Below are 15,120 nucleotides of genomic sequence, written 5' to 3'. Positions count from 1 at the left end.
AGAAACTAAGGAAACATGCAAGATCATGTACCCGAGTAAAAGCTGAAGGGTAAACCTGAGCATTAAACTAAAAGGTAGAGTTTCCAAGAGAACTTAGGCTAAATAACAACCTACTGGTAAAAGTGGGGGTAGGGTTTTAAACAGAAGGCTTATGACTGTAATATCTGTGGTCCATATGGGAGAAAGATTTTGCTTACCTATAAGGTTGTGCAGCTGTAGGCTAAAGATTCTTCCACGTCATGAACAGGTCCCCTACAGTGAAGCAGATGCCCAGAGCAAGAATCCGGAGCTTTGGGCATGCCACTATTAGAGAGTATCACCAAAGAGACGCCTTCTCTGAAAAAGCAAGTGAATAAGATATTGTTTAAACATATGTATATCCCAAGCACGCAGCCACAGTGCCCTGTACATATGGACAAACGTAGCTGACATACAACTTAACTTCAAAGAGGCCAACTCAGCTGGATCGTGATGGTTAGGGGCAGAGTTATAGTGGACAGGTCTGTAACTTTCTTTCTGTTTGCCTCGGTTTGTCTGTCCACCTCCAGAAGGCATCTGTATAAACCAAGCATCTAAGAATCACCATGTCCCTCAATGCATGATATAAAAAAATATGTTTATTACTGAAGAAAATATCAAAAATAGATTCTTTAAAGAAGAACTTCAGTCATTTTTTGTTTTGGATGGAGCACAAAAGAACTAGAACTTTTGGTCTTTTTTTGTTGTTCATGACCCCCCGCCCACCCCCAATTCCACATGATGTGTAAAAAGTAACTATTCATACTTACTGTAGATGTGATGCTGAGTTTTCTGGTGGATTACATACCAAAAGAGCTACAAAAATATTTTAACCTAGCTGGACTCAATACGGACTGCAATGCATTTCTGTAGTTCTATTACCTGTATAACAAATGTGTAACACTCCACAAGGGCAGATCACTTGTCAAATGAAATAGAATAAAAAATTGTCACTTGACTGTTTTTGCTACAATCAACACATTTTAGATGCCAGCTTGAATATTTCCAGAGCCCTTTTTTCTTGAATGGATCACTTGGAGATTATTAGGCGTGCTTGAACATCTCTACACGGTCTCTACAGATGCCAAAGATTTTTGTCACACACAGAACAACGTACTTTAATATTTAGGCTCATTACTATTGAAACTGGTATACAATATGGCTGGCACGAGGTTCCTTGCTCTAGGAAACACACAAGACAGAGCCTACCCACCAACTGTCAGTACATTACAGACATCATTACATGCTGTCAACATTTTTTATTTCAAAGTTTTTCCTTTCATTTACAGTTTCCTGAAGTATCAGACTCCGGGCTCCCCAAGTAAAAACCAGCAATGCGCTTTTCTATGAAAGACTATTTTGTTTTATTTTGCACTCTTTCCAGTCATAACCCACACATTGTCACCAACATAAACATTTCCTTATGTAAACATATCATTAGGAAAAGTCCCTTTTCACATTAATTCATTTGTCATCAAGTTTTAAGATGCAAAATGACTGAACAGAAAATAAAAATGAATGCCGGTCTGTACACTCTTCCCAAAAACAGTATTTGTAAAAGGTTTAGGACACAAATAATTATTCACGCTATGCATGCACCTAAGACTTTGCATATGAGAATCAGACTTTCACGAAGCTTCTCCAATAATCCATCAGTTATATGCAGGTGATTTCACAAGCACTTTAAGACCTTAAAGTGGTACAAAGTGGAGCACTACACCGTGATGCCCCAAGTGGCATGTAAGGTCTTATCACTGCAGATGAAACTTAGCGGTTTGGTATAGTAAAGTCAGTGGTCTCTCCTGGAGAGAAAAAAGGAAGCAGCATGTGAGGACTGCAGACAGTCTCCAGTAGTGTTACAGATGTTGGGATACCTGTAGCTTCCCACAATCCCTTTTTCTGTTAAACAGGTTTCATTTTGGGTAATTTTTTATTAGCTACATAACAGTCAAGTCCAGGGTCTAGTTAACATCAAGGTTTCTTTTCTTTATTCTTCTGAAACTTTGCATGGACCACTTTCAGAGTCGTCAAAAAGTTCCCCAGGAACAGGATAAGAAAAGTGAGAGCCAACACGAGAACCTGGAGGATGCAGAAAAAAAAAAAGCCCAAATTAATAATGCAGCAGAGACAATAGCAGATAGCTTCCCAGAAGGTGCTAGCTTAGTAGCTTCCTATCATTATTAGCCCTGTAGGGGAGAATATGTACAACTTGATAGCGACGTGACAGGTTGAAGCATCATTTAGGGCAGCGGTCGCCAACAAGTGGCCCTTGAGAAAATTTTGCTGGTCCCCGGGCCCCTCTGATGCCGTGCAGGCTGGGCCATCATTGAAGCGGCACAGACGCTCCGGGGCTGCCTCTCACTGACTCAAGCAGTGGCTGTCACAAGGAATGCGCGGCTCTCAGTACAGTGCGGGCTCTGCAGGAGGCGGGGCATCTTATACACACACACACACACACACACACACACACACACACACACAAAATTAATTTTAGTGGTTCATGAGGTCCGAAAGGTTGGCGACCGCTGATTTAGAGGTATTTGCTCCAGTGAGAATGAGCAGTTGCAGGCCTTTGTAATGCTCATTACTGACCAGAGATTTCCCAATTGCTTCTAAAGCCAGCGGAGTTGCAGAAAGAGAGGGACATACACACTGTGGTCTGTAGACTCACAACTACGACTAGGTCGACAAACTTCAATTACAAAAGGAGATGGGTGGACAATTGTCAGATGCTGCCGCTATTCAGATATTCAGACAGCCCCTGGTGCTGGCTGAATGAGATTGGTACAGTGTGGATTTATCCTCCACTGTCACAGTGTTCCCTCCACCCTGTCTCCTCCTCTGTTGCAGTAGTGGGATTTTCCTCAGCATCCTCACACCTAAAGACGGTGTATAGATGTGATGATTTACGGGACCTTAGACCTCTGTAGAGGAGGGGGAAGAGACACCCCAGGGACCAGCCTAAGAGCAAACCAGCTCAGAGAATCTGCCAATTATTACTTTGTTTTTACCTAGAACGTTAACCCCTTTGCAGTGCAGAGGTAGCCCTACTGCAAGGGTTAATACATTTTTTTCTTGGAGTTCTTATGTAAAAAACATGTGGGTTTGATAATGGACGCATCTTGTATTAAATGTACAACCCTTGCTTTTATGGGGGATGATTTTTGAATTCCATCTTTATAGAGAATAAAATGAGTGAATGTGATATCTATATATTCTTGTATCTGTGTATGCACTGAAGGGTACCTGAAAGCCCCAAATAGATTTACTCCACACAGATGAGGAGTCTAACGTTCTTGGTGGAAATGCCAACATGAGACATCTGAACAAGGTCTTAATGAAAGTTCAATGATACAGCGCCTACTTGGCTGCAACCTAGGAGGCTCCAGCAAGTGTCATCTGTAAGTGTTTGTACTAGCTAGGTGTGCCCTCAATACTCCAACATACTTCAGCCTCGCCTGGGTCCCGAGCCAGGCTCCACCCTTGATAAACTCTGCAGACGTCTGATCTGCAGCAGCACAAGGTATGAGTGATTCATGTACCTGGGTGACAATTACAGCTTTCATTCTGGATGAAACCACTGATATAACTTTTTATGAAGTGTGACAAATCTCGGTCTTTACACCTCACACACCTTTAATAAATAAAAGACATTTAAAATGGTATTTAGTGAATGCTCTATGACAAAGAATGAATCACTAGACCTGCAAACATCAAAAACTCATTATGACAGAAATGAGGCCACTGCAATGGATGACTCCTAATAGAAGGTGCAAGTTACAAGGTTGTCACTCTAATCCTATCATTACTTTTTGGTTGGTGACCTTAAACAACATGCAGCCAGAAAAGTCCTAATCTTCAGTTGTTCTGGGTCAGTGCCTCACACAATGGCTGCTCCCATATTTCAGTTATGACATGATTACTTTAAAGAGAATCTGTCACTGTGAAAAAACGTCTCCTGCTGATATGCCCCTTCGCCATGCTCCCCCACTCTTCTGTTCATCTTTCAGAGCCCTCACAAATACTTAGGACTTCCAAGTATGAAAAATACAATGACTTTTCCCCTTTCCTCTCAATATGCAGCGCTCGGTTTGAGAGCCTATAGTCGGCCCAAACACTGTCATGTGGGGAAGGTAACAAGATAATAAACCCTGCATGAACACCAATAGTGCCCAACAGCTTGCAAAGGGATTAGGTTCAGGGTTACAGCAGGTGAACAGGTTGGTGGGGGAGCACAACGAAGGAATGTGGAAATCCAGGCAACAATCTCAGGATCTCAATAGTTAGCGCGTGTGCGTAATATATCCATCTGTTCTGGGGTAACCATCGTAGTCTATTTGTAAGGTAAGTGCCCGGGTGCTCATACAGAAAAATAGGTATAGAGGCACTCACGGGTAGGTCAAAGCATCAGCATTTTATTGTCAACTTTTGGACGGAGCATACATACAGTACATATACACCGATTAGCCATAACATTATGACCACTGGTAGGTGAAGTGAATAACATTGGTTATCTCATTACAATGGCACCTGGAAGTGGGTGGGATATATTAGGCAGCAAGTCAACATTTTTTCCCTGAAGTTGATGTGTTGGAAGCTGCAAAAATGAGCAAGCGCAAGGATTTCAGAGAGAGAGAGAGGAGAGGGAGAGAGAGGGAGAGGAGAGAGATTTTTGTTTAATGGAGCCAATTAGTTATAAAAATAAAATCGGACAACTAATCATTTATGAAAATAACCGTTAGCTGCAGCCCTACACTCATGCTTTTGTTTCTGAAAAAGCATGCTTGCTGGTTTATGTTAGGTAGGTAAGTGGTTAATGTGTATGTAAGAGAAAAACAATTACACTGTGATGAACCTATAAAGCACATGTAAAATCCATCCACAAAAAAAGTAAAAACCACTGAGGGGAATTTATCACAACTGGAGCACACAAAGTCTGGAGCAGTTGTCCATGCCAACCAATCAGCTTATCTCTTCAGTTTGTTCAGTTGAGATTTGAAAATGAAAGATAGAAGCTGATTGGTTGCCATGCACAGCTGCTCAAGATTTGATAAATTCCCCCCATTGTTTTCAGACACAGAAGTATGAATGATGCAATTCATTGTGTTAAGTCGTGAAGAAGTGTACATTACCTGCCACTCTTTGCATGCTTGGTGTCTAGACAGCTCAAAAAGTGTGACTGAATTGTACAGCTGCCAGAACTGGGGAAAGAGAAGGATGGTTACTAATGTGCACAGTCTGATCTTCATCAAGTCTACTGATTACACAGTGCAAAGCTACCAGGGACAGCTACTGTTTTCTGTGACTCCGCACTGCACTCTGCTGTTCAAAAAAAAAAAGCAGCATGGAAATACATGGACAGCACTAATGGTTCCTTCTTTCATAATAATAATGAACCTTGACCACGGGATCAATGAACCTGCTGGGGAATTCCCTAGGTGAGGATGTCATGAACTAAAACTGTAAAGAGCACAACCGTGATAAATAATTGAAATATACACAGACACTAAAAAGTATTACAAGTGCAAGTGTTACCTACTAACCCGAGTCCAGTATTAGTGTAACACTTGCTCTAGAAAAATGACAGCTGATGTCAACACAGCCCTTTATTTTTGTACAGGACACCCCCTAATTTAAAGAAGAAGGTTGCAATTAAAAACAGTATCTTTTATGGTTTGTAATTGCAAAGCTGAGCAGATCACAAACAAAACTGTGCTGCTTTGTCTCCATTTCCAAAGCCAAAGGATCACTAACATGTAATTTAGTAGTTGTTACGTTGTGCCTGTATCCTACTTCACCACTGACAGCTATGGCATGCTAAGGAGGAATGAACACACACTGCTCCGATTTCCCTTTACTCTGCCTTATATGTCAGAGTGTTTGAAATGTCTTGAGGTTCCGCAACTCTATAAAGCCAGTAGCAGAGTTTTTCTTTACATAGGGTCATATAATTTATTGAACATACAGTACTTTGAGGAAAACCATATGTAGTTATACGTTTTGCATATTCAAACAGACAAGTGTACACGGGGTACAAAATAGCACTTACATGGCCAAAGAAGAGAAAGGGGAGAAGAAAGGTCAGTCCTCGCCACATCCATGACTGAAAGCCCTCTAGAAGATAAGAAGAGATGTAACCCCCTGTAGAGAGACCCCCCCCCCCTCTCCCATATAAAACACAGCTTCTGCGGTACAATTACAGGGATATCTGCACTGTATTTATACTTACAAGTCATTTAACTAATTCTATTAAGTGTCAGCATGACACAAGCTACAATTGGGATACTGTTTTTTGGTTCAATCTAAATTTGATTGTGTTTAACAGAAAAAGGGTAAGAAATACAATAAGAATGGTGTGTGAACAATGAGTCACGGAGGACTTAAAAAAAAAAAAAAAAAATTTTAATGCTTCATTTTTTTTGATTCTTTACATTTTTGTATTACTTTTTTTTTTAACACAACTTTTGGCTTTCACATAGTGGGGCTAAGAAGCCTCCTATGTGATAGCCAATTTACATGACAGGTCCTCTTTATGAAGACATTCCAAGACCCCCAATATCACCTAGGGACCCCTAGAGAAGCTGATGAAGCAGAGATCTGCTTCATCAGCTTCTGTAGCTGGAAAGTGACACTGAATGTAGGAAGTGATGTAATATACATCACTTCCTGCATTCCTGGACTGGAGAGTAGATCAAAGGGAGATCGTGTACTGATCTCCCTTTGATCTCCTGTCACAGAGCCGTGCCGGTCCCGGCCGCATCGGGCACAGCGGATCTCAGGACCGGCAACGGCAGTGACAGCTGCTGGTAATACAAGCGATTGGGCGTCTCGAGACGCTCGATCGCTTGAATGTAAATCTCCCGGCCGGCCGTGTAATTACAACGACCGGCCGGCAAGCTGCTCGTCGGGCTCCGCCGTCCTCTCGCCACAGACGAGCGAACAAGTGTATTTTTTAAGCCCTGACTATTACACTTTGTGAAAGGACCATATAAAGGTTCCAAAACGGTGCATTTTGTATGCGATGCCATGTTTTAAGCCTTGTTTGTACCCCAAAAATTTATGTGGAATCCTTTTGTGTGGTGAAGGTGAAAGTAACAGTAATTTAAGCATCTGCTCCACCCCTTCTGCTACCAAAATGCACTGCAAAAGTGTTAAAATAACACCCAAAACGTTATTTTATCACAGCAATAGATAAAATAAAGTCTGTGATGTTAAAATAACACTTGCTTAAGGAACGTTAAACTGCGTGTGCATTAACGATTCCGGCTTTTGTGAATTGCATGTTTCAGCCAGTAAAATAAAGAGTGGTAAAATAAGGATAGATAAATTAACTTCTACTCTCATAACGCTGAGCTTTGTGAATTGACCCCCATATAAGGTTCCAAAACGGTGCATTTTGTATGTGATGCCATGTTTTAAGCCTTGTTTGTACCCCTAAAATGATATGTATTACATAGTAGGTGAGAATGAATAAAGACAAAGGTCCATCCAGTTCAACCCAATTGTAACCAATGGTGGACTTTGGACCTTTCTGACCAATAATATTTAAAGGTCTTTTCATTAGTCTTGTGCGATTCTATCTATATATCATTTTTTATTTTATGTTGCTTTAAAAAAACAATATTAAAAAAAAAACTTTATTTTATTTGTCAACAACTTTGCAATATTTTTTTCTACCAGAATCATTGTGAGTGTATTTTAAAGCAGGGCAAATTATAAAATAAAATGTATACCTTTTTATCTATAGTAGCGCACTTCCTTTTTTTTGTGTGTGTTTTGGATTATATAAAATAGACTGATTTTGCTCTGTAGGAATTCAGTATCAATTTTTGTCAGATATTGTATCTCAGGCCTTTTTATTGTCTAAATATTCTTCTTGTTTTGCAGGCTGTGTACAGTTTCTACAATATTACTATCAAAGTGGCTCTCTATACAGATTACGTGCATTAGGAGAGAGAAACCATTTAGACCTTACAGTTGGTAAGTACATCAACTTGCTGTATGTAGTTTTATTTTTGGAATGAGCACAGATATCTTCTAAAACAGCAACTATATAACAAGCGATATCAATGAAATAACGGCCGAAATGAAGAAAATAAGCTTTGTGAATTGACCCCAAGGTCCTTTCACAAAGTGTAATAGTCAGGGCTTGAAAAATCCACTTGTTCGCTCGTCTGTGGCGAGAGGACGGCGGAGCCCGACGAGCAGTTTGCCGGTCGGCCGTTGTAATTACACGGCCGGCCGGGAGATTTACATTCAAGCGATCGAGCGTCTCGAGACGCCCAATCGCTTGTATTACCAGCAGCTGTCACTGCCGTTGCCGGTCCTGAGATCCGCTGTGCTCGATGCGGCCGGGACCGGCACGGCTCTGTGACAGGAGATCAAAAGGGAGATCAGTACACAATCTCCCTTTGATCTACTCTCCAGTCCAGGAATGCAGGAAGTGATGTATATTACATCACTTGCTGCATTCAGTGTCACACTCCAGCTTCAGAAGCTGATGAAGCAGATCTCTGCTTCATCAGCTTCTCTGGGGGTCCCTAGGTGACATTAGTGGTCTTGGAAACCCCTGATGTCTTCATAAAGAGGACCTGCCATGTAAATTGGCTATCACATAGGAGGCTTCTTAGCCCCACTATGTGAAAGCCAAAAGTTGTGTTAAAAAAAAATACAAAAATTAAAGAATCAAAAAAAATGAAGCATTAAAAAAAGAATTTTTTTTTTAAAGTCCTCCGCCCCCCACATACACATGCAGATATGCGTCGGGTGCGCCTACAACGATTGCGCCTATTGTGCCACACGTTACATATAACCGCGAACGTCGGAGTGTGAGCAATAATTTTAGGGCCATTACTGATAACACTAAAACTGATGAGCAGTAAAAGCGTCACCTATGGGCACTTTTCAGTGTGGTAGTTTTTTTGCGATTTTGCGGGCGCATGCAATTTTAAGGCTTGACATGTTTGGTGTCTATTTACCTGACGTGACCCCATCTTTTATATTTTACCAAAAATATGGGTAAGAATAGATTTTTAATATAACGTAGGGGGGAAAAAATTTTTATTCGAAATTTACTGTACTTTTTCATTATATAGTAAAAAATAACCCCCCCAATGGTGATAATATACAGCCAAAAGAAAGCTCTATCTGTCCCCAAAAATGTTAACATAAATTGAAAGGCTATAGTCCGGTCATGCTGACTGGTGACATTTTTGACTGACTGGTGAGACACCATCAAATTTTTCAAGCCCTGGTAATAGTGTTGGTGTGTGATGACATGCGATGAGAGAGACAGTGCTGAAGTTTTTAGAACTTAATTGAAATGTCGCAAGTGACATTTCACAAAGTTCAGACTCCAGAGTTACTCCACAATTGCACTCGCCTTCTTCAATTGGGGTAGCAAGTGACTTCTATGATACAAAGCTCAGGCCCGAACAGTATGATATTTTACAGCCGCTGCCACAGAGGAACAAGCAGCAATGTTGAGATAAGAATAACAGAGTTGGGAGGTGGCTGTCACACATTACAGTTTCCCTTCAAAGTGGAATGCAAACTTTCCCCCCACCCATCTGTAGCAATGACTACTAACCAATGTGCCTTACTTTTTATAGGATTGCACTGTAGCCAATATTGTTATACAATTCTGTCCCAATCTTTGCTGTAGTGGAAGCAACACAATAAAATATTAAGTGGGACAGTCAGATCATCTGACCATTTTATGGCACTTTCAGGATTATATATATTTTTTGTAGGGCTGCGGAAATTAACGATTAATTTCTGGATTAATCGTTAAAAGTTTTGATCGATTAAAATTCTTTTGATCAAAAATGAAAACTCACCTCTCTGCCGGCTTCCGGGAGTCTCGTCGGAGATCCGTTGACGTCACCGACATCGACGTTATTGGACTCCTCCCCCCTTCCCCAAGTGGCTCCGTCGGCTAACAAAGGGAAGGGGGGAGGAGTCCGGTGACGTCGATGTCCGTGACATCACCAGACTCCTCCTCCCTTCCCTTCGTTAGCTAGTAATCCAGCACGTTATTTATCTCAGGTGCCCCACTCAATATGGCCGCCGCTTGAGTGGGGCTACTGTATTATGTGTTGAAACTTTCTGAACCAAAAACCTGTGCACCAAAAATTACCTCACCAATGATTTTTTTTTTACATTTCAGCATGTGATATCATATTACTTGCTGTAATATCAAGTGTACCTGCCATTTCTTAGCATGGCTGTGGCCTAATAGCAATATAATACTGGTACTATGCTAAGGTTTAAAGTGACATTAACCAGTTGACATCCAGGGTGTTAAACCCCCTTCCCATCCAGGCCATTTTTCAGTATTCAGCGCTGCGGTACTTTAACTGACATTTATTCCGTCATGCAGCGCTGTACTGAAATGAATTGTATACCATTTTTTGGGGACAGATAGAGCTTTCTTTTGGTGGTATTTATTCATTATGGGGGTTTTATTTTTTACTATATTAAAAAAGGAAAAATTACCAAAATTCTACAACAAAAAAAAAACCTGTTTCCCCTATATTAAATAATAAAATATAATTACCCCAAGAGATCTGCTTCATCAGCTTCTTCTCTCTGGCTATAGCAGCCAGATGACTGACAGGTGAATGCGGAAGTGATTTAATACACATCACTTCTGCATTCACAGCCCGGAGGGAGATCAGTAAGGAGCTGATCTTCCTTCCTCTTGACGCCCTCCCGAGCCGGTCCCGGGCCGCAGATGGGGCAGCGGATCCCGGGATTGAATGATGGGGGGATGGGGGGGGCGGCAATGCGAAAAATCGGCGGCAGCAGATGGGGACCGAAAAAACGAGCACATATAGACGATCAGCAGGCTATAGAGCACGGGTCTTCTCTGCCCGGGGGCGCGCGAGAGCATTAAAAAAAATGCAGACGGCAACCCGCCAATGCAGCAGTGCCATCCGTCCGTTTTTTTACAACAGGCGGACGGCAATCCCATCTTCTTTCCTGTCGTTTTGATCTGTCCCTCCAGCGGTGCGGCAGGTCTCCGATCCAGCGCTGACTCCTCTGAGCTTGTTGGCACTTCCTTTTCCACGGTGTCTGCATGCGGGTTCAAGCGTCCATAGACTTACCTTGCGTCTCTCCTCGCGTCCCAGCCGTAAATGTGATCTGTTCATGTGCCCGCCCCAAGATGCTTTGCGGCCGCCTGAGGATCTTCACATTTTCGGACGGGAGCGCGCAGGGAAGACACGAGTAAGTATTAACCTCTGTTAAAGCGGGTTTTTTTTGTTTGTTTTTTTACACTTTTTGCATAGATTTACTGCTTGCCAGCAGATCTATGCAAAAAAATTGAGGCTTTAATTATCCTTTAAGAAAGCTAGAGCCTGGAATCCTGACAAATATGGAAGGCAACAAACCCAGAGCAATGCATTACACATCCCTTTATTTGGGAAGAAACACTATTAAAAATTGTGTGTTTACATTCCCTGACATTTGACAGATTCATTTTTTTGGCACCAAGTGTGCTTACGGAGTGCAAAATCCTTGGCCGATTCCCATGTGAAACCTATCATATGCACAGAACAGCTCCTGTCCTTTATGAATATTATACAGGATTTGTATTGCACAGTTTGCGCAGTGATTTACAAAATGAAAAGTGATCGTGCTGCGACAATACCATTTCAATACAGGAGGGTTAGGAGGGCCCTGCTCATGAGAGCTTATAATCTAGTAGTAGTGGCAGGTGATACAAAAAGGTAACATTTGTGTGGGATGAGTTAATGGAAGAAGTGGAAGGACATTTATTATGGTGAGGTGGTATAGGCTTCCACTGAAGAGATGAGTTCTCAAGGATCACCTAAAATTTGGACAGAATAGGTGTAGAATGTGCTCTGCTTTGGGGTGCATTGAATTACTGACGGACAACTGAATCTTAAATAAGTGTTTGAGTTTATTCACAAATAGGGATATACATACATTCTAATTGCAATTAAGGGAAATGGAGAGGGGATTTGGAGGGAGGCAGTAGGGATAGGAATTGAGGTTAGGATCCTTCAGCTAGCAAAATCATTCTCTCTCTCTCATTCACACATGCCATGGGTTTTTCTCTGTGCTCAGAACACTCCTCTCCAGCAGGTCTCTCTTTCAAAATGGCTTCCCCTCCTCTAATGGCCTCTGCCTCTTTATTCTAACCAAGCCAATTCACTATCAGTAGGAGATAGGCGGACAGATTAGGAGATAGGTGGAGAGATTAGGTGGAGAGATTGGGGTAGGGAGTTCCAGAGGATGGGAGAGGCTATGGAGAAGTCCTGGAGGCAAGCATGGGAGGAGGTGAGGAGAGCTGGAGTTCTTGAGGAGTGGGGAGGACAGTTTGGGTGATATTCTGAAATGTGCTTGGTGATGTAGCTAGGGGCTGAGTTGTAGATGGCATTGTATGTTGTTAATATTTTGAATTTGTGGGCGGAGACAGCCAGCGCTGTCACAGAAGGCTGAGCTCTCCTCCCTGCACCGCTTGCTCAGCCTCCTGTGACATCGTGTCAGGAAGGAGAACGGGTAAAAACACTCAGCGATCGCTGAGTGTTTGTACATAATTGAGGACATAGTACGTTTACTGTATCCTCAATTATGAATAAATGGGAGTGTTCTACATCACCTCTTGTTCATTCATAGATGTAGTTGTAGTAATAAAAAAAAAAAAAAAAAAAAAAAATTTTAAAAAAAAAAAAAAAAAAAAAAATACTAAAAAAAAGTTGAAGAAACATTTTCCGTTTCGGCCTGACTTTTTTATTTCGGTTTTGAAATTTTCATATTGGTGCCCCTCTAATTTTTTTCGCATTGTAACATATCTGCACTACCCAAAATCAATATTCTTGAAAGTCCCCCCCATCACTTCCTATAACATAAGGAGCATCAATGCGCTTTTTAAACTGCATGAACAATGCATGCACGCAGGTGGGAGAGGACCCCGAATGTAATGCTCTGGCCAGAAAATACATCTACTTACTTTGAAATATTGAAAATGCAAGAAACTGATTGCGGAACATCCGATACATTAGCCCATCTGGCCTAGATAGATAAAAGATACATGCATTAGCTCCTTTTACCCGTGTTACACCTTTTAAATAAAACAAAATAATGCTGACAACAAGGAGAACTGCCATCGTTTCTATACCAGGTTGAAGGAAACACTGCCCTTTTGCTGTGGCAGCAGCTCCACTTTCCTTCATTTAGGTTTTCATATAGTGACAATATACTATACATTAAGTCTGTATTCACATTAATGCATTGCAGGAATGCGCTGTAAAGCACACAATTCATCGCACATTACAGCAATGCATGTTAATGCGCAAACTACAGTGAGGTGTGCATTGTAGTGCATTCATTTAGGTTAGCATCCAAAAACACTGTTACAGTGGCACTGCTTAAAGAAAAAAAAAGGGGGGTGTCAAGTCTGATTTTCAGTACCTTCCATATATGATCCCTCTGAATTATAACGCAGGTGCATTATCACAAGGTATAGTTTGAATGTAGCTATAGTGCATTATTTTGGAGACATGATGCAAAAAACTAAACAGCTGCAGGCTACGAGCAGAGGTGTAGCATCTACATTCATAGTGTGGAAGGGGCGGATGAACACTTTGGCAGGTAGGACAGTTTACACATACAGTATCTCACCGAAGTGAGTACACGCTGAGCACGTGCACTCAACTTCTTTGGTCGACCATGGCGAGGCCTGTTCCGAGTGGAACCTGTCCTGTTAAACCGCTGTATGGTGACCAGTATATGAGAGAGTGAGAGCAATAACACCAAATTTAACACACCTGCTCCACATTCACACCTGAGACCTTGTAACACTAACGAGTCACATGACACCGGGAAGGGAAAATGGCTAATTGGGCCCAATTTGGATGTTTTCACTTAGGGGTGTACTAGCTTTTGTTGCCAGCGGTTTAGACATTAATGGCTGTGTGTTGAGTTATTTTGAGGGGACAGCAAATGTACACTGAAATACAAGCTGTGCACTCACTACTTTACATTGTAGCAAAGTGTCGTCACATGAAATGATATCATAAAATATTTACAAAAATGTGACGGGTATACTCACTTCGGTGAGATACTGTATGTAATGCATCTTTGTCTGCATGTTTACCTGAAGCAGTTCAGCTCACAAAAATGTGGTCAGACGACTCCTCTATTGCTAGAACATTTCTAGCCATGTCACAAACATTACTACTTCCAGAAAGTGCCACGTTCTTTAACTTACCACGTGAGCATCACGCCAGATAGAAAAGTAGATACATAATGATGTGACACCCACCATCCTTTTATTCTGAAAAAAACAAAGCGTTAAAATAAAAACAATTATTTATAAAACGTACAACACTGAACAATGACCTGTTGATAACAGACTATTAGAACAAAAGAACATGTAAACATCAGGTATAAGGATCCATCTATAGAAGAAATATCTCCTTAATAAAATCATTAAGCTTAGAAAAACAAATGACTGATATGTAAAGTGTTTGAAACACACAGAATAAAAAAGGACAGTAAAGCAGAAGTCCAAGGAAAGAACAGAAAAAAAAAATACTAATGCACGTTTTATGGTCACTGACCTGGAACAAGCAAAGGAAAAAAGGAAGAATGGAGGGAGCAGAAGGATTACTTTATCCATCTGCTACCGCTCTTTCACTGGCCACTTAGTGAGGCTAGGGATGTGTTCTTTGCCAAGCTGAGCTAAGGTTCTACAGTGGAGATTGAGGATTTGTCTGTGCAGTCTGGCACAGGTGGCAGGATCTCAAAACTTGCTCTTCAGAATTGCAAAACCTTTGGTAGGGAAATTGCATCCCATATGTGTATTACATCTGTACATTAGGTAGCTTGCCCAAAGCCAAGTCTAAACAGCAGGTTAATAAATGTGCAATAGGCGATATCTACAACCTTCCAAGTATTAAAACTGTGTTGGCATTACATTTGTTTATCCCAGGAGCTGTTGCAATTCTAACACAGAACTTTCAATAAGGGTGGTCTCCACCACAGTAAAGTCAAAATTATTTGGCATTATGATTTTATAGGAAAATGATTCAGCCAAGTCCTGCATTCCCCTGCAGAAAATGTTATCTAGTG

At 41.4% G+C, this 15,120-nt stretch overlaps 1 protein-coding gene across 1 annotated transcript in view; it reads right to left on the bottom strand.

The window, feature by feature from the left end:
• Positions 1-1,362: 1,362 nt before the first annotated feature.
• Positions 1,363-15,120, bottom strand: part of TMEM120B (transmembrane protein 120B) — a 35,739-nt gene continuing 21,981 nt past the window's right edge. Inside the window, 5 exon segments of the mRNA XM_018557033.1 lie at positions 1,363-2,097; positions 5,151-5,219; positions 6,068-6,242; positions 12,994-13,059; positions 14,258-14,323. Of these exon segments, the coding sequence (XP_018412535.1) occupies positions 1,990-2,097; positions 5,151-5,219; positions 6,068-6,242; positions 12,994-13,059; positions 14,258-14,323 (484 nt within the window). The 3' untranslated portion in view covers positions 1,363-1,989.

This window comes from Nanorana parkeri, unplaced genomic scaffold (assembly GCF_000935625.1).
Source record: "Nanorana parkeri isolate BGI_ZX_2015 unplaced genomic scaffold, ASM93562v1 scaffold13, whole genome shotgun sequence".
In the NCBI taxonomy this organism is placed as follows: domain Eukaryota; kingdom Metazoa; phylum Chordata; class Amphibia; order Anura; family Dicroglossidae; genus Nanorana; species Nanorana parkeri.
This window is presented reverse-complemented; position numbering and strand designations above follow the sequence as displayed.